The sequence below is a fragment of the Phaethon aethereus genome (genome assembly GCF_964289735.1).
Source record: "Phaethon aethereus genome assembly, chromosome: Z".
Lineage (NCBI taxonomy): Eukaryota > Metazoa > Chordata > Aves > Phaethontiformes > Phaethontidae > Phaethon > Phaethon aethereus.
This window is the reverse complement of record NC_138577.1, coordinates 39,922,539-39,950,394: the sequence shown is the minus strand read 5'-3', so window position 1 is coordinate 39,950,394 and position 27,856 is coordinate 39,922,539. Positions and strand designations below refer to the sequence as shown.

At 39.1% G+C, this 27,856-nt stretch overlaps 1 protein-coding gene across 1 annotated transcript in view; it reads right to left on the bottom strand.

The window, feature by feature from the left end:
- Window positions 1-27,856, bottom strand: part of FOCAD (focadhesin) — a gene marked incomplete at its 5' end in the record, with an annotated part of 105,607 nt that overhangs the window by 24,776 nt on the left and 52,975 nt on the right. The window contains 10 exons of the mRNA XM_082012793.1: window positions 184-273; window positions 1,683-1,921; window positions 3,651-3,767; window positions 4,276-4,384; window positions 6,833-6,874; window positions 9,559-9,647; window positions 11,859-11,951; window positions 22,442-22,563; window positions 22,814-23,002; window positions 26,852-26,987. Of these exons, the coding sequence (XP_081868919.1) occupies window positions 184-273; window positions 1,683-1,921; window positions 3,651-3,767; window positions 4,276-4,384; window positions 6,833-6,874; window positions 9,559-9,647; window positions 11,859-11,951; window positions 22,442-22,563; window positions 22,814-23,002; window positions 26,852-26,987 (1,226 nt within the window). The remainder of the gene's footprint in view (window positions 1-183; window positions 274-1,682; window positions 1,922-3,650; window positions 3,768-4,275; window positions 4,385-6,832; window positions 6,875-9,558; window positions 9,648-11,858; window positions 11,952-22,441; window positions 22,564-22,813; window positions 23,003-26,851; window positions 26,988-27,856) is intronic.

Below are 27,856 nucleotides of genomic sequence, written 5' to 3'. Positions count from 1 at the left end.
ATGTGGACCTCCAAAGGTCCTTGCCAGCCTGCACAAGTTGCTGATTCTATGGAAGTACTCAGAACAGGCTGTTTCCCTATCCTATCCTTATGCTCTTCTGTGTAGAATGAAAGAATAAAAACATGAATTAAATGGTGGAGCTCAAAATAGAACGAAGTATCATCAGTAATGAAGGAAACTCACTTGTACTCCAGACTCGTGTCAAAGCAGCAGTCTTCCAATGCATCGAGGGACTTCATAAGAAGTAAGTTCATCTGTTGACTGGGTACATCACTACAAAACCAAACCAAAACAGAAACCAAAAAAGATCCAAAACACAGCTTGCCTCTTCAAATAGGATATTAAACCTTCTGCTAAGACTGAACATGCCAGTAAATAGAGTTCTTTTCTTGTTGATATTAGCTCCATAAATACCTCTCTCCATCTCTTTGCCTAACTTACTGCTAAAAAAGGAAGCATTTACATCTCACTCCGAAGATGTCATAGGGACTCCCCTCTTAGAAAACGTGCACATTTTTTTTAATGAACAAGACATCTTTAATGCAAACTAACTCTATGATTTGATATTAACTATAGCTACACCTCTACAAGTTTTGCTGTTGTTGCAAGTCAATGCTTGGAAGAATGTATGAGATTAAGCTTTGAAATTATGCAGGGCAGTGCAAGAGGCGAAACTGTCCATAAGAAAAAATTTCAACACCCCTCACCAAACCAACCAACCAACAAATCCCTGAAACCCAAAATAAAGATTCACATACTCCAAAATACCAAGCTGATCTAACATCATCGTCTTTAAAAGCCTTGTAATGCTTGCGTGTGGCTTGGTTGTCACCACTGACTAATCACCCAGAGACAGTTCATCACCAGATTATGTGGCTGAGTCAGAGGCAGCAAGGCATCAAGACACAAACGAAGATTAGAACAGAGCAATGCTGCACAGTGTTTTAACAAAGGCAGGTGTGTTGGAAACATAAGCTCACTGAGCAAATAAACAGCTGACAGCCAAATCTGTTTGATACCTGTGCTTGTGCACCAGTTAAACATTTCTTATGAGTGTATAGGCAGACAGAATCCCTAGTAGTCAAGAAGTCGGAGGAGTATAAAGCCAAACCTACTACTTAATTTCTCTGGAATCATCAGAAATTTGCAACTGAGGCCAACCCTTCTGTAACCCTACAAACTTCAGAATATCTCTTTGCTGCCAATACAACTCTAACAGCACTCCTTAAAGACAGCCCATTACACAACTTCTGTTGTAGCTGCATCCCCATAATGGGCAACCCACATGATATAAGTGGACACTATCCAGTGTCCAGAGCACTACTTAGAAAAAAAACAATGAGAACTGTGAATTATTTTACAATTAAGTCTCCTAGGGAACATAGTCCCCTTTAAAAGCGTAAGTGTGGCTCTTCTAGCTGACTGCTTTGCACATATACCTTAGGATATTATGAAAATTAATCATTCACCCTGAAAGAATGGCAAAATACCCAGGGTAGCAACTGGCAGGGATGGGTGATGAAGACTGATAATAAAAGACATCTTTTAAGAAGTGTTGCAAAGTCCCTCAAGAATCATTTGCATATGACTTGTAAATACTTTAATTCCTCAAAACTTAAGGCCACATGCAGGAAAAAGAAGGAAGTTATTTGGACACCTGCATTACACATGGTAAGCCTTACCTGACCTTTTCTTCATATAAACGTGAGATAAACATCCCCAAGCCAAGGCCCACATGGATTTGAACAGCTTGAGACTCATCAGCATTTGGTTTCCCAGGTAACCTGTCAGTCAGCATATTCAGCACCTCTTCAACCTTCTCCTTGCATGTTACAATGAAAACTGGCACCAGGAGCGACAAAGCAGTGGCCGCACAAGAACGAGCTATAATACTAGCAGTGTTTTCACCCGAATAGGATTTCTAGGAAAACATAAAAAATAATTTTTTTTTCTTTTCCACTTGGGAGAGGGAAATAAAATTCCTTTCTAGGTAGTAACACTCAGCACTTTAGGAATTTAATATAAATACCTACATAGCAAACAGCAGCACAGATGTATTGCAATCTGGCAATAAACCGTATTTCATGGAATTGCCTATGGTAACTTTTCTATTTGCTTTACCTTTTAAGCACCTTAAGACCAGGGTAATTCAGTGTACATAAGGTTGTGAAGTATGAAATTGTAAACAAAGGATGTGGCTAGAGTTCAACAGCTAGTCTGCACATAAATACATTAGTCTATTTTAGTTTTCACCTTCCCTGTTAAAATATCCAGTACTGTGATCAGAAAAGCAAACAGAAACCAGCCATGGTGTTCATGTACTTCTGTAATTATAACCCACCAAGAATTTAGTGAGTTGGAAAAAGCACCACCTTAAATGCATCACACCTAGCGTGACAAAGTATCATGAGATCTTGCATGATAACAGTAGAGATGCTTTCTATAAGAAAGATCCCTTACAAAGGTTTTCAATTCCTTTCCATTTTGAAAGGTAAAATCCATACAGCCACCTCTACTCGGAAAGCAAAGGATTGATTACTCAAATAACAGCCTAATGTATATTTATCAACTTCCATGTGCAACTCTGAAAAGAAAAAAAAAGCCCATCAGGATGCAAGGCACTCTGCAAGACAGTGATTTCTATTGTATGCCCTAGAATTTTATAAGCATAAGATTTTTTTTATTTTTAAACTGAGCAAATTTTAGTAATGAAACATTGTCACTTAGTTACATCTCAAAAGCACCTTTTTAAAACAGCATTATTTTCAAAGGGAGGAGTCACAGAACAATTAGGTAAGAACTGCTAGTGCCAAGCAAGTCGTTGAATCTCCTTACATTCAACCAGTCTAGCATTTATTTAACACAGTAATTTTCACCTTTTTGATGCTAATGTCTCACTACTGGACTAAACATAGTTTCTGAATGTAGTTAATGAAGTTCTGCTTAGAAAACATTAAAATACATTAGCAGGTTGGTATTTGGCTTTGTAAGACCCAAGTTACCTTCTGCATCCATGACACAAAGAATCTCCAACCTGGTTATTTTGACCACAGACAGTCAAGAGTTAGCAACACCTATTCCTTCAGATCTATACTGAGCTTTCAGTCCATCTCCAGGTCCTACTTCAGAACTGCCTGACACTTATATGGCTTGAGACTTTCAGGCTGGTTATTACACTGCAAGCACATGTGACAACTTCTACTGGCTCTCAAGAGGTACTGTAAAGTAAGAATCACTGGCTCCCTAACTATTAGATTTTGAGAAAGTATGCATTTGAGAGCCCTCGGGAATGGGGTCAGAATCACTTAAGAGTTTGATACTGCAGTTTCAGGACAGTCTGCTCATGTTAGAAGGTTTTGTTTTGTACATACATGCTGAATATCCTAGGTTTTGAAGGTTGTTTATTTTTAAGATTGCCTTCATTCCTCTATCCTCACATGTGGTTTTTACCATTTTGGTAATAAAGACTCAAAGGCAAACCCAAGTATAAGCAGAACACACAATGAAAGAAAAAGAACAAAAGCAAAAAAAGTTTTGATTCTCCTGTTTTACAATTACTACAGGGCAAACAGAACCAGGAAACTCCACACTAAGTACTCCAGGTATGGAATACAGATATATTCTCTTGCCTTTAATACCACAACACGTACCTGATAGAACCATGGGAAGACTTGACCTTTAGGGTGATAGCGGCTATTCACAATACTAAAGAGGGTCTCTGTGACCATAGAAATCCAGTGTTTTGTGGGAAGAAAATCAGGTTCAGTCTGCAAAAATCAAACCCAAATATTCATCGTTATTTTTTCTTAAATCAGAAATTCCTACCTGAACAGAAGCTCAGCAGCTGATGTTCCAGCTATGATCCGTCAGGAATGAGGTTATTTTGTCATTCTTATGTACAGTAAGTAGCATGATTTACTTGCCAGTGCTGACCCTTCAGACACTACTTTTGATCAGGTACTATTCAGTGAAAGCAAAAATGATGAGAAAACAGACTGGCTGGATTTCAGCATCCACTAGACCTCTATCTCATCTGCCAAAGCCTGCAAATAAATGTGTTAGTCATTATGTCTGTTGCACGAAGGTGTCTAGATGCTCTTGACTGCTTTTGTAGTTCACACAGCAGCTCCCAGACGGCATTCACTGACCAGGATGAAATTTGAACATCAAAATATGAAGTACTTCACATCCACTTCCCACCCCTCCAAACATCTGGTCATATTGCTTCATTATATTCCACTACCAGTAGAGAATCTCTTTCCCAGATTGACTCACCTCAGGCATTCCTTCAGTGTCTGAGGAAAGGCTGCTTTCATATTTGACTACAGCAACTGCAAGACCAGTTAAGGCAAAAATAGAGTTTCCTTTCACCACTGGGCTGTCTCTGGACAGAAAAAGGCAAACAGCTAAGAAGCGTAATAGAAATGCAGGCAACAAAACATTTATCTCAGTGAAGGAAAATTATGCTACAGGTGGTCCAGGATGGAAGGCCTTTGAACCTAGCAACTTTATTGGTCTGTCTTCTAGCTCAGCAAAAGTCTATCGCACTTCATCTTCAGGAATTAAGAGAAAGAATGGGGGCGAGAAGAGTTTCAGCCTTTTTTCTTGTTTGTCTTTTATATAAACATAGCACACACAAAGTTGTATAAAAACAAAAGCTTGCTTCCACTATAATGAGGACTGCCACGCTGCAGAGCAAGTAGCACTCATAGAAATGCACCAGTTTGTCTTAGGTAGCACCATCTCTACAGAGGACAACAAAAAAAGCTCATCAAACAGAGAATGCTAGACAGGCAACTGCCATTTCATTCCAACAGCATCTGTTCTGGAGATTTAGCAAAGCAGCCATCACTGGTATCTCAGTTTAAAAAAAAAAAATTCTGAATTACTCCCCTATGCTATGAAAACATTAATATCATGGAATATGACAGGTTTCAAAGAGTACTAACGTCTACCACAGTACAAACTTCTATTTTTAAGGAACTCAAGAAGAAAAATCTGCCACTTACAAACAAGAGAGAGAATGTAACTGTTCAGTTTCATAAAAAGATAGATGACGATATTGCAGTCATTCCCAGAAAAACATATTGCAATATAATCCTGTTGAAATTCTGTTACTTGTTTTACAACAGCAGCTGAAAAATACAACTGTACTACACCACTTACAGTCTTACACCAGACCAATAAACAATGCGCTATACTTCTTTGCATCAGTCTTCCATTTCTAAAAACTTCCTCAACTGTTGCTGTAAAAATACACCCACACTGCAAAATTAGGCATTTGTTCCAGATCTAAGTATCTCATTTTCACAATAAAAATATTTTCTAGATTTCTGGTTTGCTTTTTAAAATAAGACACACAGGTCTTAGTGGAATGTCATAGACATCTCCTGTTTGGAACACTGATCTCCTTCCAGACAAGACATACCTACAAATAATTACAACTAGGTGCTTAATTAAGTTATTTGAAATCTCCCCACATCTCTTGCCTTAAATAATTTCCTAATCTATGTGTAGAACCTTTGTTGTTGTTGATTATCAACTTCTAAAAGGTTACATTTCATGATGTACCTCACAGTACAGGAGGAAAAAAACCAGTGTCTTACTCTTTATTGAAAATACAGGGAAAACCCCCAGTATTTTCTTAAAAGCCAGTAAACACAGCAAGTTCTAAAGATGTGATCTATGCACAGGAAATCTACCTGCTGTTACCTAAAGGAAATTCACTACTCCCTTCCAAACTACACAATGCTTCTACTGCAACCAGTTTTGCTAACGAACTTCTATAACTAAAATGATAATTTTAATTCTGAGACACAGAATAGGATATATTGAAAGTTTATTATTTTGTTCCTGCTTCATTTATCTCTTTCTACCACCTTACCTTAACACAAGTATTTATTGAGTAGCTAAAATATCAAACAGATCTTCCAATTTCATGTCCCTTTAACTGACCTCTTCAAGATGGACCGACATGCAATGAAATGGAACAGCTGGGAATATTTTAAATATCTGAACAATGATATGTTAAAAAAGGAAAAGTTCAAACATTTATGGGAAGTCTTAATTAAAATCGCCAGAACTCTCAACTTGCGTATTTCAAACTAGTCTTTTATACATTACAAGAATATTAATGTCTGTGAGATTTCACTGTAATTCTTTCACTGATTACATCTTTATGATTTCAGATTTTCTAACTACTTGTTCTTATGAGGATTCACTATTTCTGAAACTTTTTCTTAACCTGGTGCAAGTGGCAAAGTTCAGGTGAAACAAGGGCAAAGCATAATAGGAAGCTAGCTGCCAGTGGAGAGTGAAAGGAAGAAGTCAAAGCACTTTTAGCAGCCTGTGAAGGAAGGTTAAGATACTTATTGCTGCCTGAAAGCTAAGTGCTAATTCTAATAGCAAATGAACAAGTCTGTCACAATCTAAAAACATCCGATTTCCTGCCTTTGGGGGCATCTGGGCACAAGAAAAACACCTTAAGAGAAAGCGGGGCAGTTTTGAAGAGCCTGTGCTCCACTAAAGACCAGCCACCTTTTAGTTAAATGAAGCTACTTGAGGCAAACATTCTGATAGTTTAAAAAAAGAACAGACTAATGGTGCATATAGCACTACCCACGCTTTACTCAAAACATTAGGCATCAGCCTTTCCAATAGACACAGTCCGTGATAAAAATCTCAAAGCACAAGGTGGGGAAGAGTTCCTTTCCCGAACAGCAGTCATGTGAAATCATTAAATTGGCAGATAACCACATGCAGAAGATAGCATCTTACATCTCTGCCACAAAAGAGAATTCATTCTCATTTGTAATAAATTAGCAGTTCTTACTTGGAAGCACCTTTGATGACATCTGTCAACATATCTCTGACCCTGCAACAGAAACAGAAAGAATTTACACTACTTTCATTATACTATAGCATGAACTCAGCTAGTTTTCCCTTATGCCTTACTCGTGCTCATTCTAGGTTAGCAATTATCTCATCTAGCTGTCAGAAAACTTAGCACAAATTAATCATTAAAGCATTAAAACTCTAAAAATGCTTATGTACCACCCAACATTTCTTCACGCTCATATGCACTACCAAAGTTTTATGAAGGGCTCTTATCTGACTTCACACCACTTTTTGTAAAAAGCAAGTTCATACAATAGCCATAAATCTGTTCTTTGAGCCGTTACGCATAAGTTTCCTGATCACTGTGCTCTGTCTTAGCATAATAACATGAGAATGTTCTACAATGGACAACCATAAGATTTTATCCAACACTTACTATACTCCTGGAAACCACTATGGGCAGTTATGCTATTAGGCAGTGTAATAACCTGAATCCATTTAAATGAAAGCCATAAGGAATAGTTACAATTTCTTACACATTACTGTAGTTGATTTATAATAGGCTAATTGTCCGCATTTGTATAGTTTTGCATTCATATTAAGACAGAATCAGAGATGCAGTGATTTTTCTAAATTGCCAGGTTTGGGTGAGGAAAGAGATCCTCTATGCTACAGCATACAGTACCATCCTGGCCATGAGTGTAAATCCTACAGAAAAAGATAGAATCCAATCACAGTCCCACAACACACGATTAGAAGACTACATATGCATGCCTCAAAATAGGGCCAGAGGTTATAAGACCAAGTTATACTTGGGCTTTAAAAGAAACCTGCTCAGGCTTTCTTCATAACCACACTGTTTTTACACACAGTTTCAAATCCACCTACAGTTGAAACACATCAACTTGGCAAATACCAGTGCAAAATTGCACAGTACTTACACAATAAAGCATTAACACTGAAGTTTGTATCAAACTGTCCACAATTAGGTTAAACCCGGTGGGCGACAAAAACACTTAATGGGTACTGAAGTTAGAGCCCTGAAGCACCAAGCAATTACGGGGGAACAGGAAAAGGCTTGAAAATGAATAGTGGGCTCCCAGTTCACTTACTGTTTTGATGTCTCCATTGTTAAAGGGAATGCTGTGCATTTTTGACATAGCTTATGTTAACACTATTTAGGACATAGAGAGCAGAAATTGGTTCAGGAAAGATCTACAAAAGCAGTATTGCTATAGGCATTCTTCTCACCTGGAAAATGTTTTCTCTTTATACCCTATCAACAAAGGGATTGGGCAGAGAACAACAGAAAATTGTGCCACTACTACATGAAGAATCTCTTCTGCAATACCATATCATTCCGGATCTTACTCTGAAACCCTCTAATCTAGACTTAGCTAGAATAAAACAACAGACACAAATTTTGTATTCCTGTTGAGTGGGACTTAGTAACACCTTTTTGACTGAAACGGGCAAAGGGCATTTTGGTTTTGCTTACATACTTTGTTCCCAAAGCACTTATGAAAAACCACAGACACAGATTTTATACTGTCCATGGATATGTAGTTCTTTCTCTCCATGAAGGCTCCTACTTCCCACCTTGTCCCCCTGGCAATGCACATACATGGCTAAATCCTGGCAGACTGAGACACTCCTCAGCTGACTGAAACAGCAGTAGTTGAGGATATGGATCAGACTGTGCACCATGTGCTTGGTTTTAAACAACACACTCAGGCTAAACATTGCCAACTTACCATACAAACTGAGGTGTGTCTCAGTTCATGACAACATACGTCATCCCATGGCTTACATTTCTTTCATCAAGCCATTCTGAGTGATATGGCTCACTTAGTCTCTACAAGTAAGTTTTGCTCTTTGCATAATGCTTCTGTACTCGGTGCTGGTGAGACCGCACCTTGAATAATGTGTTCAGTTTTGGGCCCCTCACTACAAGAAGGATGCTGAGGTGCTCGAGTGTGTCCAAAGAGGGACAACAAAGCTGGTGAGGGGTCTGGAGCACAAGTCTTATGAGGAGCAGCTGAGGGAACTGGGCTTGTTCAGTCTGGAGAAGAGGAAGCTGAGGAGAGACCTTAATCCTCCTGGAAGGGGTTGTGGCGACGTGGGTGTTGGTCTCTTCTCCCAAGTAACTAGTGATAGGACAAGAGGAAATGGCCTCAAGTTGCGCCAGAGGAGGTTTAGATTGGATATTAGGAAAAATTTTTTCACCGCGAGGCTGGTCAAGCATTGGAACAGGCTTCCCAGGCAGGTGGTGGAGTCACCATCTCTGGAAGTATTCAAAAAGCGCTTGGGATGGGGCGCTTCAGGACATGGTTTAGGGGACATGGTGGCGTTGGGTTAATGGTTGGACCTGATGATCTTGAAGGTCTTTTCCAACCTTAGCGATCCTGTGATTCTGTGACTTCTGCTTTAACATCACAGAAAATACAGTTTTCCATTCCTTCCATTTGCCCACTCTACAAAGTTTCAGACACTGTAGAGGAGAAGGTACCTGTGAACCTGTGCATATGGGATTCTTACAGTTACCCAGTAGTCGTCTCCTTCCCAGCCCCCCAACTTCCTCATTCTATCTGGTAGTTGGTTTTTTTCATTAGTGCCTATACAGTCTTTAAACTTGCAAAACTAAAGGCTTTGAAGCCTTACCCTCCTCTACACCCTCATTTGCCATTACAAGTGATCAAGAGCAGAAAGTTACTTCCTTACCAGAGCCAGGCTGTAAATTGTTTGTACTGCACTTCTTCAGGATCCTCTTTTCCATGTTTTAACTGCATCTCCAGCTCTGCCTGCCTCCCCTGCAGAATTACAGAATTGGATCAGAAGTGGATCTTACATGGCCAATTATCATAAGATTTCTTCAGAGAACACACAGGTAACGGATATAGCCTTTCACTTGAGGGCTACTTCATAAGTGTACTTGACTGCTTTTTATATGGATTCCAATGTAATACACCATATATTAAGAATTCATTATTTTTTATTCTGAGTGAGAAAAACAAGATACAGATGGCACAAATGGCCACAGATGCTGAGACATCTCTCATAGTCCATGCAAAGAGACAAGTTTCCTTGGGAAGGAATACAACAAGCAAGGAATGAGATTTAAAAGCCTGCTAGCTAAAATAGACTCTAAAAGCAAAACATCAATTTCTTGATTCACTACTTAAAGCAGAATTCCTCATCCTTTTCCCTTCTATGACCCCAACCTCCCTGTGACCTCCTACAACAGTTCCTGTACCTTAAAGGAGATGATATGGATTCTGGCCTCTAACAATTGTTATCTAAACATATTAAGCAGCTTTGCTTTAATGTTCAGTCTCGAAGAGTGAGACAACTACATCCCACCTCGTTTCTGTCAGTTACTGCTCCTTAGTAGGTTATTAAGCCTTAGGCACGTAAGCTGTGTTTTTCAGGTATTGAACACTTGTAGTTTGGGTGTGCATAAAAACCTGAGAATACAAGAGTCAATCCTGTCAATCCAGGTGTCACTCAAAAGGCGACTCTCCACAGAGATTAATGGAGCATACACAACACACTGACTAAAACTATGCAAAAACCTATTGCAATTTCCCCAAACACATAAAAATTGGCATTAAGTTCTGTACTAAATCAAGACCTGTACAATCATCATGATGAGGTTGATTTCAGTCTAAAAAAAAAGTGAATAAACAAATTGGTAGAAGTGTTTAGGCATGTAAATAGACATAATAAAAATCAAGAGCACTTTCAGGTGTCCAAAGGGGAAAAAAAAATCCTCACACATGCAATTTGGTGAACTGCCCTCTGTGAACATCTGCCTCCAAAATGTAGAAATGATTACTAACTGTTCAGAAACACTGTGCTATGTACTATCCAGACTACTCACCTTATACTGTAGTCTCTTTTGGCCATCTCAGATGAAATGGACTATAGAACCATAAGGAGTAAGCAAAGATACTAGGTCTCCAGTGAGGGACTTCAGGAGCAACAAAAATAGGCTCTATTGCCCTGTAAGATGGCATGAAATCCTAGAGAGGCTTTCAGAAACAAGTCTGGTAAATCCCCAGCTTCTCACAAAATCTTGCCTCAGAGGGGAAGCAAAACAGGAAAGTAATTAAATGCGAGCAACAATGGCCCCCTCTGTAGTTATTACCTAAAATTACAATTTGAATAGCTGCTGCCTGTTTTGTAGTGGGCTGGCTTGACTTACAATCTGGTATTTTCCATGGCCAACAAAATTTGTTTTGAAAATGTTACAGAAAACGTATGTTTTGCTGCACAGCAAAACAAGGTACAGTCAAAGCTTCTAGAATTCACTCAGCAACCTGAGCTGCTCAAGCTGAAAACAGCTGATATGGCCTGGAAATATAAAAATAAGTCCTTCTAGTTGCACAAAGAGAGCTTTCTAGAAGGCTACTACTTCTCTTTGTGCTACTATTTGTTAAAAGTTTTTTAGATAATTTTCCTGTTGAAAAACCAAATGACACTACATTGATGTAGATATCAGGTCAGCTAACCTAAAGAAAGAGGTTGAAAGATATTTCCTAGTCATTAGATAGGGTTGAAAAATCAAAAGATGAGTCCCTCACAGTGTGACACCATTACATGCTGGTTAAGAGAAGTTTTATTTTAATGAGTAATTCCTCGATAGGTTCCGTCTCCTTTGTGATACTATTATTACAAAATTCCTACCCAAAATAATGTTAGCGCTGTAGCTAAAATTTCATATTCTAAAATTTTGTATTCTAAAATATCTAAGAATTGATACATTCTGCAACTTGACAGAGGAACAAGACTGCAAGAACCTGAACTGCAAGCAGAAGTTATACTTCTACAAAGTATCCCAGATTGTGCTGCCATTAACTGAAGACTCATTTTTATTTCCTTTTCATAAATTTTATTATTAAACACCTCAAGCTTTGTTTTCAAATTATTATAATTTGCATGGATAATCTTGCTGGTAAAAATAAAACTCATACCACCTGAATAAGCATTAGTGTGCACAGCATTATGTACCTCGAAATTACCTGCAGGACTGCACTGTAGGCTCGACTCATAAATCCTAACCAGGACTGTGGCAGCAGTATGGAGCGGTGCCATTCAGAAGGTTGAATGTTAACCTGTGCAATACACCAGAAAGAGTAGAAGCAGTTACATTACGTCTAACATATGCAGAATGTATATTCTCCAACCTGCGATTTGCAGACAATCATTTGCTCACATCCATAGAACATCACACATAGCTGTAGAAGACTAAAATTATCAGGTACTTTGTTATCCTTTCTGTTTTTTCCCACACCAAGTTAACTTTCAACTTCATTACACACGCCGGACAAAACTGGTTGCTTCAGGTCATTCAATACATAATTGATCCCAGAGAGAGCAGTGGAATTATATGTGGCAATAAGCACAACACCTTGTAGCACGGGTAGACAAATATACATACATAACAAAGATGTTAGTGCAGTTTATGTTTGCCATAGTTTTTGTAAATCTTAGATGCTTCTAGAAGCTTTAAATAGTTACACAAAATAAATAAAAAGTAGATGACTATCTAAATACAGGGGAGATTATACAAAAGTAGTTAGTATCCATGACTGGGGTATATATAACTACATTCAAGTACATAATTCAAACTTCCTTTAAGGAAAGGAGTTGTTAAAAAAAAAAGTAATCACAAAGTTTCTTTCTAGGAAGCACCAGCAGAGAACTAACTGGAAGAAAACAACACTACCTCAAAGATAGTTTAAAAAAATATGCAACAGCTCTCCCTCCCTGCCTTCAAATCTCACAGGGGTATGACAGCCTCAACTTCACAACAAAAGAATAAGTCAGCTACACAATCTGATGTATGTACACAAACTTTCCTCAGGACCTCAAGGTTGAACTTTTCAGTAAGCACCACAGCAAACTAACTCAAAGACTTTTTCAGAGCATATTGAAAAACAAAAATGAAGTCAACCGATTTCAGGAATAAGCCATTTTCTAGCCCTTGGTGGCGTAACGAAGTAATTACAGGGCTAAGTTCAACAGAATGGGTCACAAACTCAAGGCCACCAAGAAAATGTTTCCAGACATCAGAGTGCTACATGATATATGTACCTCTTTGCCAGCAATTTGCATGTTATGCAATTTATAAATCAAAATATATTAATTCACAAAAAATGTGTATCACAACTAATTAGAAGAGCCTCTATTTCCCTGTCCCCATGACGGTCTTAATTGCAGCAACATTTTATTAAAGATAGGAGTTCAGGTATCCTCTCCTTCTAAATTGCTGTGTTTTCAAATCCACAAACAACATAAAATCCATAATTAAAATGATGGGTGTGCATTGCTATATCTCATCATATTCCATGGTGGGCATACAGAATTGATTTTTCTTGCAACTGTCCAATTATTTCTACTCTTTGCCTCTACCAAAAAGATGAAAAAATGTCATCACAGCCATTTGGACTCCACTGGAAATACGTTTACAGTTTCCAGGGTAATCAGTTTTTAATAAAGGAAAGGCAAACATGTCAGGTTGAGGTAAGATGAGGTGTATCTCAGTATCCTGTTTAAGGCTTTCTATTTCTAAATGAAAACAACATGCCAGACTCCCTGAGTTATGGAAAACCCTGTGAGCTCTGATCAAAAATTGTGCAAAGCCCACCTAGAGTAACTAGTGTTGCCAGGCTTAACCTCAGAAGGTTATTAGCTTTCCTTTTTATTCCTCATATTTTGTTTTTTATGGAGCCTAGTCACTGTTAACATGCAAGACACACCATGCCTCAAGGTATGCAAACACCTCCTTTCTCCATCATGTGCTCCGCTGGCCTCCTCTGAACTGAATGGTTAACTAAGATAAACAACTGAACTCTCCTTGTCTGTTAATTATCTTGCTAACTCTTCCTGCTTCATCTCCTCTATTTTATGACCATCATGATCTATGTAAAGCAGACAATATTCTTTCTTTACATGGATTTTGTAACAAAAAACAAAGGACCATGCTAAAGCTTCATGTCCGCTGTCAGTGGCAAACTTGAAACAGTTTTGAGTAAGTACTCATACATCTATACAAATACACCCTGCAGAAAAAAAGAAATCTCATCTTTAAATGACTCAATAACATGAGTCCTTCCTTTATAGCCAAACTTTTATTTGCACATCTCCCTCATCTCTGTTCATCAATTCCTCCAAGAAGGTGATGAGCAGTCAAGGCTCCAGTCAGAATTTTGCCTTAGGTTCCCAAGACATGTGCAGAAACTCCAGTCTTCCCCTTTGCCTCTACTCTGAAACTATTTTAGACTTGTGCACTTAGGTTTGCTTCATGTCATGATGACCTATGAAATTCACAATGTAATGCACACTTGCGCACCAGAGCAAAGGCTGGCCTTCAAAACACTTCAGGTGCTCACGCAGAAAATGCAAAGCTTTAGGTATATTTTGGCATTTAAAGCAACTAGACAACATAATCTAATCAGGAACGTATTATTAGCACCTTGCACATCTTATCTAAAATTTCCAGATGTGCTTGACAATCAGCAGAACTGCTGAGCAGCTTTTGATTAGTTAACTTCCTTCATGGCAGTAAACATCTGGGAGATATGTGGAGTGAGAGGAAGACATGAGGGAACAGAACATCTTCACATAACAAAGAACACTCAAAATTCTACGACTGAAAGTGACTGGACATAGTGCTGAAGATTGTCACATAAGCCATGCTGATACTTGCTATTTCAGTACAGGGAAGCAGCAGTCTTTACTCTTCCTCTATCACTGGATACACAATAACAACAACAACTACATTAAGTGTTGATTAACTAATAGTAGCAAGCATAGACAAAGCTGACTATGAGTGAAGTTCAGATTCTTTTGAGCGTGCAATTTACGTGTAAGAAGATATTAGGTGGGTGGTAGGCACAGGGAAGGAGGCTCAAGGGACTTCTGAATCACGACGAATGGTTGTGAAACACTGCCAGACTGGTCCTGGGCTGTTCTTAGGAGGCAGCATAGCCAGACCAGGCTACCAAGCAGTTGTCAAGGAAGAGCTGCAGACTGGTATCTAAGGCAGTAAGAAACAGCATGAGCTAGGAGCTAGTCATCTGAGCCTGTTGACTGATGCTTAAGAAGGACATGTCTCCCCGAAAAGACACACAAGCATAGACAGTGTTGGCCAAAACCCAAGACAGGAAATGCTGGCAAACCACAGGAGATACTACCTCAACGCTTCTGACTACACATGGCACAAGTTTTGCATGCTTCTGCAAGACTGGAAAGTAATTTCAAATGAAATCAGAAGGTCATTTCCCCTCTCGAGTGCACTCCCAATAAAAATCAAAACACCATGGCAAGATCTGGATGAGCTTTCTTTCAGCACTGGTGCCTTTATGCTGCCACAGATCTTTGTATATTGCTCACTCGTTCTGCACTGATACATAGGCAGCAGAGGGCACACAAAACCAATTTAGGGAAGAGTGAAATTAGGCATGCTTCTACCATTTCCCTAGGTGTGGGAAGTGATAGAAGATAACTGACATAATACTGTTTAAAGAAACTATGATACCATTAATATTTATGGCCCATCTTAAAATATGCTGTAAAGCAGGGAAATTGGGAATCCCATACTAAGTACAACAGGTTTCCACCTCGATAGCCCTGCCAACTCACACAGTCCTTAAATTCAGCTCATCTCTAACAAATGTGTGGCTGTGAAAACATTTTTTTAGACAATAACAGTATGTCAGTGAAATGTTTAGGCATGTATTTAAACACCCTTCTCACATATTGGGCATATAAACTACAGCTTTATTTATGAAATCACTGAGGCTATCATTACACAACAGTATCAATGAAGTAGTGAAGTAGTCTCTTTTTTGCTTAGAGGCTCTTTTTAACATACTTGCATGTATGCACTTGCAAATTCTCCTTCCAGCATTCCTTAGTGAGAAAAAAATTGCAGAATCACAGAATCATTAAGGTTGGAAAAGAACTTTAAGATCATCAAGTCCAATCACCAACCCAACACCACCATGCCCACTAAACCATGTCCCCAAGTGCCACATCCACACATTTTTTGAATACTTCCAGTGATGGTGACTCCACCATCTCCCTGGGCAGCCTTCCAATGTCTGACCACTCTCTCCATACAGAAACTTTTCCTAATATCCAATCCAAACCTCCCCTGGTGTAACTTGAGGCTATTTCCTCTCGTTCTATCGCTAGTTACTTGGGGTAAGAGACCAACACCCACCTCACCACAACCCCCTTTCAGGTAGTTGTAGAGAGCGATAGGATCTCCCCTCAGCCTTTTCATCTCCAGACTAAATAACCCCAGTTCCCTCAGGCGTTCCTCATAAGGCTTGTTCTCCAGACCCTTCACCAGCTTCATTGCCCTTCTCTGGACATGCTCCAGCAACTCGATGTCCTTCTTGGAGTGAGGGGCCCAAAACCGAACACAGTATTCAAGGTGCAGCCTCACCAGTGCTGAGTGCAGGGGCACGATGACTCCCCTACTCCTGCTGGCCACACTATTTCTGATACAGGCCAGGATGCCGTTGGCCGCCTTGGCCACCTGGGAACACTGCCGGCTCACATGCAGCTCTCCAGCCACCCTTTCCCCAAGCCTGTAGCGTTGCTTGTGGTCATTGTCACCAAAGTGCAGGAGCCAGCACTTGGCCTTGTTAAACCTCATGCAATTGACTTCAGCCCATCAACCCAGCCTGTCCAGATCCCTCTGCAGAGCCTCCCTGCCCTCCAGCAGATAAACACTCCCACCCAACTTGGTGTCATCTGCAAACTTACTGAGGGAGCACTCGATTCCCTCATCCAGATCGTCAATAAAGATATTAAACAAGGCCAGCCCCAGAACTGAGCCCTGGGGAACGCCACTTGTAACCGGCCACCAACTGGATTTAACTCCATTCACCATGACTCTCTGGGCTTGGCCGTCCAGCCAGTTCTTTACCCAGCAAAGAGTACACCTAAGCCACGAGCCACCAGTTTCTCTAGGAGAATGCTGTGGGACACGCTGTCAAAGGCTTTACTGAAGTCAGGTAAACAACATCCACAGCCTTTCCCTCATCCACTAGGCGGGTCACCTGGTCATAGAAGGAGATTAGGCTGTTCAAGCAGGACCTGCCTTTCATGACCCCGTGCTGGCTGGGCCTGATCCCTTGGTTATCCTGCATGTGCCCTGTGCGTGCCCTCAAGATGAACCTCTCCGAAATCTTCCCCCATACCAAGGTCAGGCTGACAGCCCGGTAATTCCTGGGATCCTCCTTCCGGCCCTTCTTGTAGATGGGTGTCACACTGACAAGCCTCCAGTCATCTGGGAGGCATGTCTGTCTTTCTCCAAGGCACATTAAACGGAGGAGGAGAAAAGCAAAAATCTGTCAACAAACTTACTTCCTGAATATTGTTTCATCACTGGAGGAAACACATTCAGTAAATTCAGTAGTGGAAACAAGCACAAAGTAGTTCATAACCTGAACTACATCCATTGACACACTTAGGCACAGAAGAATACACTACAGTGAATTCTGTTCCAGAAAATCCAATTACCATCTTCAGGTACTTCACGTCCAAGGTTTGAATACGCCCTTGAATCTCTTCATTACATCAAAATTAAACCAGGAAGGAAATCTATAGGAGGAGCTTTCCACTTTAGTGTTCAAAGGTTCATGTCATCACAGCACACCTAATGAATACATTTAATATAGAAGCAGGGAATGCTCATTCTGTGAATATACAGAATGTCTAACATGATTATTACTTGTAGAGCAGTATTTAATATTGCACAACTCACCACTAGCACCCAACTTTGCAACTGTGCCTGTAAAATATTAGTAATTATTAGAGTAAAATAAGTGTGCTATTTCCAACACAAAGAAAGCACTTGAATATTGAGAAACATGCAAAGGTAAGACCATCCTCCTTTATTTTAAAAACATTGTACTGGTTTAGACTCTCAAAGCCATCATTTACCAGATTTGTGCAAAAAGCAGGCTGCCTCTGTGCTTTTTGCATGTAGCATGAATAGTTCCCGTCACATTCACTAAAGAAAGAAAAGATTGGTAGCTAGCTGAAAGCCTGTAACTTTAACCCAAAACACACATTTACAGAACCACTGAAATACATGGTTCATGAGGTGAACATATGTGACTACTCATCCTCATTCATTTTCACAACAGAGATAAATGAAGCTGGTAAGAGGTTTTCCCTGTAACTCCTAGGAAAAATCATTCCAAACTGAAATAGTCACATGGAATTATTAGCTAATCTAGCCCAGGTGACTGTGATAAACCTCAGGGACAGTATGATCCAGGCAATAGAGAAAAAGAAAACCCATGGTCTATGGGACTCCTGACCACTGTGAGTAGAGTAACTTACATGTCCTCCCAAAGACAAGTTAACAAGGTCTGTTTAATAATCAAACAGCACATCCCCATTTCTGCGGGAGAGATGATCTTCCCCTTTCAAGCCACCAGTGACTAGTAAAGAGCAATTCAGCGTTTCAAACACACCACTGTTTACTGAATATGCGTTCTGCCTCCCATGAGATAACAGTTGAAATAACATCAAAAAACCCTTCTGCATCTTAATCTGATCCTGCTGACAAGGTATTACAGTTGCATCCAATCCCTCAGCTAGAACACCACCTAGAAGATAGAGTAAATCTGGTCCTTTAAGATTTAACAGTAAATTACCTTTTTACTATTGTTGTTACTGTTATATTTGAATGCCAGGCAAACTCAGGTATTTATTATTTGTATGCTTTATAGACTTTTAAACATACAGGAAGAAATTCTTTCCTCTGCATACAAACCTCCTGTAACTTGTTTTTTTGGTAGCAGAATCTCAGGCATCACACTTCTTACACATAAAGAATCTCACAAAAATGAAACTGGTTGCCTCAAGCCCCTCCCCATGCCCCAGTTTTCAAAAAACTAAATGTAATAATGGCAACTACACAGATACAGACAGATATGCAACCTATAGGTTCATATTCTACAAATGTGAGTATATGTCAAATCACTGAAGAGATAAAAACATTATTATCCCAGTATGGCAATTGTATTGATGACTGCTAATCCCTAACTTAGGAAATGCCAGCTGCTGGGGATTTTTACCAATATAATAAATGAATGCTTGCTTTCTCACAATTAGTTGTAATTTCTTTGTGTTTATATCTACCTCACAGTTTTCTCAGAGCTCAAAAGTTGCTTCAAAGGCAACTTTAAGCCTTCTTTTTAATGAAGCCCTTCTTACTTTACTTAAAAAGTCATTATAAAGGTTAAAAAAACCCCAAAATAAAAAGGAGTCAAAGCAGTAGCAAAGAAATGACATTCTGGTAATTTAAAACCCCTAAAAAAAACTGCTTAATGTGCTGTGTTGGATTCTGAAGCAATGACTTCACAAAAACACATTAATTCCTATAGCCACTGTGGGAAAAAGATGAGCCTAGGTGCTTCTAACTCAAATTTCATAGACCAATACTGCTATTTGATAGTTTTATAGCTTAAGCTCCATGTTTTTACTGTTAAACTCTGCTCCCCAGAAGAACATTGAGGACTAAACAAAACACTAAGCAATGAAATTCAGTCAGATGAGCCCAGAGACTCGTATGTCTTCTAGCCAAAGGCCCCAACACCTTTTTCCTGACAACCCTAACTCCAACTGTCTCTACGTACAAAGGAAAAAAACCAAGAAAAAACATTGTCTTTGAAAGCAGTGTAAGCTGAGAACAGAAATACTGATATGTTTTCAACAAAATTTTAGTTATCGTGAATTTTCACTAAAAGGGTGCATTTAGGATTGTCTGAAGATATTTTGTGTTTAGGTTTGTATTTCAAGCATTTAACGGATTTTTTAGTTTTACTACACCTTGAACCAATAGACTTCGTAAAATACTGAGATACTTAATAAAATATTTCTGTCTCCAGTCATTGTTATGTATTCACTAACTCCATCTAGTTCACCATATTCAATAAAAACACCACACTTGGTCAAGCAAACCATTTTAAGGTTGTGTTTCTATGAAGGTAGCTTGTTAGCACAAAAGTCAAATTTTAAGATGCTATTGGATGTTTTAATCACTGCTGGTTCACACAAATAAATAATTCAATTTTTCTACCAGAGATTGTATTTGGTGCTTTAGTAGGGCAACAGGTGAGTGTTTACAACACAGTAGTTTAGAACTGATTTTCATGCCACTGTAATTCAGCCTATATAACGCCAATACATGCCTTTTATTATAGTATAATTAAGCACATTTTATCTCTGGCATTGAACCCAGGTCCCACTGAATGAAGTAACTAGATAGAAGGCAGAGCTTTTCTTTCTGGATGCTATGCAAGCCCATGCTTCATTCATAACTCGTTACCCTATATATGTTCTTCTAACATATTTTGCAATATACTTGTGGACTTCCCCTGGTGCTCTCCACTGGAGCACACAAATACTTACAAAACATTCATTAATTTACGTGCACACTCCTGAGATGATGAGGGGTATTACCTCCAGTTTCTGCTTTCATTCTTTAGCAGTAAGTATGTCAAGATGGAAAATATCTATTAAATTTGCATACATGATTAGGTACCCTGAGATATGTGTTTAAGGGTGTTGGTTTTTTTTTTTTTACTAGTTTGAGAGAAGAACTTGCCATCTGAAGTACTTCATAACACTGTTGACACTGCCTTCATAACACAGCACCAGGGAGGGTTTGCTATACCCCAGTCCAACTGGTGCAGACTGGCTTTCGTACTTGTACCACTTGGCCTAACTTCTACTGGGATGCACGTGGTGTCTCTGTGGCTACAAGACATGATTATTACTGTCTGTGGCTTCTGAATTCAGAAGGACTGACATGATAAGATGTTGTACGACAGGTAAAGATTTTAATGGGTATGCTAGACATGGAAGTGTTTGAGAGATGGTACAGAGCTGGAAGACTGCACTAGGTAGAAGCAGCCCATTTCAGTATGGTACACATTCACATCTCTGGACTGGAAACTTCAGGCAAACTATGCTGCAGACAGGTTTGCTAGAGAGGGAAACAGGTCATTTGCTCCAAAGAGACCAAGAGAGCGAACCAGTACAAACGCAATGTGGACAAGCAAGGAGCAAGACCTGAGAGCAAAGCCAGGAGGAAGCCATGCGGACGCATCACAGGATCAGAATGTAGCCCCCATGCATTCTCCACTGCGGACACCTGTGTTCTGTGTCAGGCTTTCAGTTTGTTAACAGAAAACTCTCCAAACCCTGTGCATGCAACCTTCCCACTCAAATGCTGTACTATACTTATTTCGTAACAGAAAGTGTTTGGTGTCAGTGATTTTATTGGGAGTTTTGCAGCAGGTAGGCTCCAGGTCTGTTGGGTGTCAGTCACAAAGCAAAATCAAGACCCAGACACGCTCCCACCTGCAACCCATATCTTATTCATTCTGCCTCTTCCAACATCTGCAATAAGTACTGTATATGAGTATGAGATAAAACACTTCCTTCTGTTACACAGCTCTGGTTCACTGTCAACACAGGATCCATCCTGTACTCTGAAAAGGCTCCTCTGTACAAAACAGCATACAATCAAATTATCTTTAACAGCACCAAACCGCCTGTACATGGGAGAGAGAAAGGAAGAGTAATGGGACCGTTTTAGCTTTTCTATCCTTTACAAAGTAGAACAGGAATTGGTATTGCTGGGGGGGGATAAATATAAAATGCCCATATATATAAATATATATATTAATTTCTGGATATACTGCCTAAGACTCAACCTAAATTTTATAGATTTTTTTTTTTAATCATCTATGCTCTCTTGTTCATATCACACTGATATAATTCATAGCTTCTTATGTATGTCCTGTGAGCAGAAACTTTACCCTCAGATACATGCAATTAACCTCTGCAGCAATACAAAATGATTATATTAACATAATTATTTTATGAACTTCCAAAGAGATTAATACACTTCCACTTGTGTTATTAACTGCTCTCATTGGCATAAAATTGGGAAAGGAACACTTATTTCCCTACATCCAGCTTAACTACTTATTTTGCTTTACTGCTCTCCAAAATTTTCAAAGATCAACTGTCATATCAACAATGAAAGTACTGCTATTCTAAACTCTCTGAAAGATTTTGCTACGAGTACTTCATCTTCTGTAATGATTAAGCGGGGGATTATTTTATGCCCTTTATTCAAAACCACACCAAAGGTAGCTGCATGTTTCCGACGGCGTAAGCCTAATAGGTTAGGAAGCTGAAACATTTATGAGAGAATAAAACAGCAAGTCTTAGCAAGGTGTAGATGTTGTTTCCCCAGAGTCCCATCATTGTTTAGACCTGCTATTCACCTACAACTGGTTACACACGACAGGTATAAGGCAGGTATTGTAGTCTGCAAGGGAAAGGCAAAGGTCAGCTTCTGTTGTTCTACTGATTTTCAGAAGCAGTACTCCAGCAGCGAACACTTAAAGTATTTACATGTTCAATTTAAGTTAGTTGTCCCCCACAGCAACTTTAGTTAATTATGATACCGATTCCTAATTAGCATAAACAAATGAGGTAGTAAGGCAGCAAAGGAGGCGTAATACTTCTGAGAAGGGAGGAAATGCCAGCAACTTACCTCATGAATGAGGGCTACCAACATTTGCTGGAAATTGCGTCCCCTGCTGGCCACAAATCGATTAATAGGCTTGCCATCTTTGCCCACATGGACTGGAAGGTCATAACACAGCAACATGCCAGCTTAAAGAAGGAGGGAAGGGGAAAAGATAGGTCAATACCAATACTCATGCTAATAGTTCAGAAGTCACGCATAAGTCAGTGGAGAACCCGAAGCATAGTAAAGTTAGCTTAATGAAGCCAACAATTTAAAAGCATGTGTAAGCACATCCAATCGGTGTAACACATTGTTTCTTAAACTGATTCACACTCAGACTCATAGAAGTCTTTGGGTCAAAGCATGTACACTTATCTAACTTCAAGGAGAGGTTACCTGCAAGGCCTGGCGTCATGCCTGGTTGTTTGTTCCTCTCATACATTTTCAGCAAGAAGTTGGGAACACCTGCCATGGTCTTCCCCTGGTCAGAGCGAGTGGTCCCTCCTCTCAAGGCTGAATGATACACACCACGGGGCATGTTGGTCATCTCCTGTTTCACAAGTGATGCTGCAAACTCTTCAAATGCTGGATGAAGTGCAGGAAAATGAGGAGAGAGGAAAGGGAATGTCAGAGCCTGATGACTGGGAGACCAAACAAAGCCTGGAAAACCCAAAATGACACTTGTGCTTCAGGGGAGATATGCCTAGATAAACTAGTAATGACACATTCAGATGAAATCTCGAACTCAAAGAATTGAGAACTCTTAGCAAGTCTCTCTGACACCATACTTGCTGCCATGGCAACTTCAAGAGGCTCCGAGAAAGTCATGTCAGATACTAAGGCTGAGAAGAAAAAAAGCCTTAACTATTCCATGAGCGGTTGACTGCATTCTTTGACTGCTACACCAGTAACACTGGCACACGTTGACAAAAGCACAATGAGAAATAAAACTGGTCTACCAACACAATAAAAAATACTGTCTCTAAAAACAGGCTGTTGTTAAAGAGATTTTGAAGAAGCACAATGCAAAGAGGGTAAATGGAGAGAGAGCATGTATATGCAAACAGTGGAGAGAGAGAGAGAGATAGAGAGAAGTATTAGCTTGATTTCTGTTACCACAGCAGTACAAATTGTTTATTACGTTCTGTGCTCTCAAGCTATGCTTTTTATAGTCTCATCAGGTTTAAAATTATACAGAACTAATATAAATTTATTGTTTATTTGTGAAGTCAATCTGAAGCAGCTTTTACAGACACACATTAGAGAAAAGATTGTGTTTCTGTACATACCATGTATGTACATATATGACTGCATAGTGTTTGTTACCACATCACAGCTGATAGCCAACATTATACCAGCACCCTGCAAAGCTAATATGTTTAAAAGTCTGTTAGTTTTAAGGGAATTTATAACAACTGTTTCACACTAGGCTTGAAACTTTGGCATATAAGTTCCCAAATCACATGCAGTCCTGCTTTGATTAGAAACTAGAGGACAAAGGAGACAAAAGGGCATTCACTCTTCCTTTATTATGGGGCCAAGAAATACCTATGGCAGCTTGGACTAAAGACGGTTTTATACTGGAACTTCCTCACATTTCCTATTTTCAGCAAGTTCCTGTGATTTTCAGCAATTTCTCTTTCCCCATTCAACTTCATAGTGGAGTAGCAGTCTAAATCTGATAGGTTTTTGTAGCATGGCAGGAAGGGCACCTACATCTGGGGATTTTTCCTTCCTCCACCTGTAATGCCAATATTCTTCAAAAACCTCAGAATGCAGTTAGCTATTTTCACTACGGTGATTGAGGTAGAAACTATAAATCTTTGTCCGCAATCCTCAACACTATATACTTTACCAACCAAACTAAATTTGTTGATATGAAAACACTATCCACCTACCTGCTCTAGACTTTTATGAAAGCTCTTTTGTTTAGGGCAGCTACAGCAATAGAGATGAAATTCTCTCAAAGAGGACAGCTCTTTCCCTGCTGGTAACTACCCACAATGACAGAAACACCCTAGCACAGGTAGTATCACAGCTATCGTATTACTGCACTTGCTAGTTATGCTACAGGACTTATAAGCCATTCAAAAGCAGTTCTTCAGGCAAGAGATAAAACCCAAGAATTTATGCTGCCAGACAGAACAAAAACTGGAAAGTTTGGATAAATTTAATGAAATATCTAGATGTGCAGCTGATGCTAGAGTATCATATTTTAATGCTTGGAATGAGTCTGAAGGAAAAGAAGATGTAAGTAACATCACAGGAACAAAATTCTTAGCATCCTTCCTGCAGAGATATATCTCTCAATAATAACATATAAATAGCTGTTGTCTGAAGTTTATAGTTTGTTATATGGGATTATTTTTAATTCTCTGACTACCAGGTTTCAGACAAGACTCAGACAACCAGAATGAAAAACTATTAAAATAAATAATACTAAGGCTGTCATATCTCTTCTGATACACTGTGGACTCTAGTGCTTTGAAATAATATGGAAACTGAAATGACAAGTCAGTTTTCAAGCAGTTTGAGACAAAACACTACCTAAAACTTCCCTTTCCAATACTTCACAGAAGCAGACAGCTATGGTAAATTGGAATTGCAGCATGTTCCAACCAACTGCCATAGAAAGTCTGCTTTTACTTTGTTTCCTAATTTTTCCTCAGCTCTGTTGCAGAAATAGGCCCTATAGATTTGTTTGCAAGCTTAGACATTTTCCTCCCACAGAGCTGGAGAAGGCTTTTGGAAAAAAACCCCAGAATTCAATAGTAGTGCCAGCAGCAAGCCCACCTTCTGTTTGGAACCTTTTAACTGCAGCTGCCATAGCATTAGAGTGTTCAACTCTTCAGGAAGAAGCATGCGGAGGCTGAAAAAAAATAAAGATTTTCCACCTCCTGCAAGGATTAAAGAGGGAGGGAAGGAAAAGAAGTAGCAATTCAGAGTTTAAGGAATCAACAAGGAAAAGCAAGAAGAATGCAGATGTCACAAGAAGCAAGCTAAATTTCCTTTAGAAGTTTCAGTTGATTTGGTGTGCACTAACAAGGACTTTGGGGGAAACTGAGAAACAGAGACTCTCTTCTTAAAAAGCAGTAAGGAAGAAGTAACTTAAGCTCAATAACGTGTAAAGGCAGGATTCCAGCCGATGAGATGGCACAGATTCAGCTCCAATGAAACAAAGACTTTGTGGCTCTTGGCCAATCTTGGACACTGTCTCATGAATCCAGTTTCATACCCTTCCAGTGGAGCAATTAACTCATATCAACCACCCCTAGCAGTCACTAAAGCTTTAGCTCAACTGTTCTGTATTCTGTGTTAACTAATAGTGTTAGAAGATGAAGACTCCTCTGAGGGAGAATCTATTCAGTGGATGTTTGGGTTGAAAAAAGCTATTTGCATATATGTTTTTATACCAGTCTGTGGTACCTGCACCTTTTTACTCAGTCTGTTCTCTCTAAAGTCCATTTAGAGTCAACTTCTCATCTTCCTGGTAAATTGCCTATCTCGGCATCCATTACACAGCTTGAGTTATGTCAGTCTTCCTCACACAGCTTCCAGACCTTAGTACATATAGACTCCGTAGGTGAGGTTGCACACACTTCAGACTGCATTTAATAAATGGATCTTTCTAGGAGACTCCCACTGCGGAATAATACTACAAAATACTACTACTATCTCATGGCAACGTTTACACATTGCAATCACACCTCAAGATCCCAGTCATTCTACAAACAGTGAAATAACAATGCCTGTGTCCAGGCACTAACAATCTTGTAACTGGAAGTGAAAGATAGCATTCATGAGAATAAACAAGTGAACATAAAAAAACTCAAATTCTAAAGGCGATGCAACTGCATAGATGTCCAAACAAGTGTATCAACCAGAGACCGCCTATTGAAGCATACTTCAGCATCAATATGCATCACTAAAATTAAGCATTAAGCATAGCACTAATATTATTATTGATTAAGTTGATTTTTGTATGCAGCATCGTTTTAATACTCTGTTTATATGACACTATGATTTTGGGTGCATTTTTTTTTTCCTTCAGTCCGTACTGGGCTAAAATACAGAGCTGCCTTTAAAAATGTCTGCTCAGTCCTCCCTACTGAAGTTGCACTGTGATGAATGAATGGGCACTTGAAGTTAGTAATAAGCAACGGGCTTTTCCTATAGGATAGATAAGGATTTTTAAGTTACAAGCATTTTTTCCACCATCAGGACCTCTGACCCACTGTCTCCCTCAAAATCTGAGGGAGTTTTGTTTTCCTCTGAACTTCTACTTTACAATTTTTCCTGTAATTTGGTAAGATATCTTCCCGGGGCGGGGGGCTACACTTTAACATGACACTGCGTTGTAAGTAAGCCACATGCTTGTACAGTCAGTGTGATTATAAATTTGCAAAGTAACCTCTAATATGCAGTATATTATACCTCCTAAAACAGAAGCTGGTGTTAGAGACAACAGCTTGATATAAGAAGAACCTGGAACAAAAAGATCTGCCGCCTTCTCCTCTTCCTCATCTTCATTCATGTCTGCCTCCTCCAGTGAGTCAACTTCTGGTCGTGCCTGAAAGATTAAAAAAAGGAAAATGTTAGCACAAAAATTCTGAATCCTCATTACCGTTCATGATTCCAAGTGTCACCCAAGTGTCAAAAATACCAACTAAATACAAAAAGTTCCCCATCTCATTAATTTTACTCTATTTCGTTAATTTGAAGCTGAAAGAATAATAGCCTTTCTTCTACCTGAATGAAAGGCAAAATGGGTTGATAAAAAAGTCACACGGGTATGTAAATCAAGATCTGCAATAGTAAAATTAGTCTTGACATTTATAGACTGAACTAATATTACTAAAACTTTTCACTCTGATTCTTCTTCAATTACAGTAAAACCATGTCTTATATTGGCACTTTAATAAACACACAGGATTTCTGCTATATGTTATTCCTCCATACTAGTTTTCAGAATTTGAAAAACTGTAACATATTTCCAAGGTAGTTAATGAAAACGTATTTGCTTATTTTCTAATGAGTCTAAAGTAAGAGCACCAGTAATACAGAGTTATGTACTACTGTGAAAGATTTAGTACTGCAGCAGTGTTTTGAGATTTCCTTCATTCTATCTTGGCTCTTCTATGCAAAACACATTTTTCATTTGTAAGGTTTATGCTGAACAATTCTCATCAATTTATATAAAGCAAGTATGTTTTTTAGTTTTGAAGTTGCTCATTCTGACCTTTTCATAATAGACACTTAAAACATGCAAATGGAGCCAATGTTGTAACAATAAAGAAAAACTTACAGAAGTATTTAGTACACCATAAAGTACCAGTTGACTACTGATTATTGCCTAGTCTCTCTTACAATGTTACCTTAAAAAAAAGCCACATAGATGACCTTATATGTTCATTTCCTTGTGCTCTTTTGTTTTGTTAT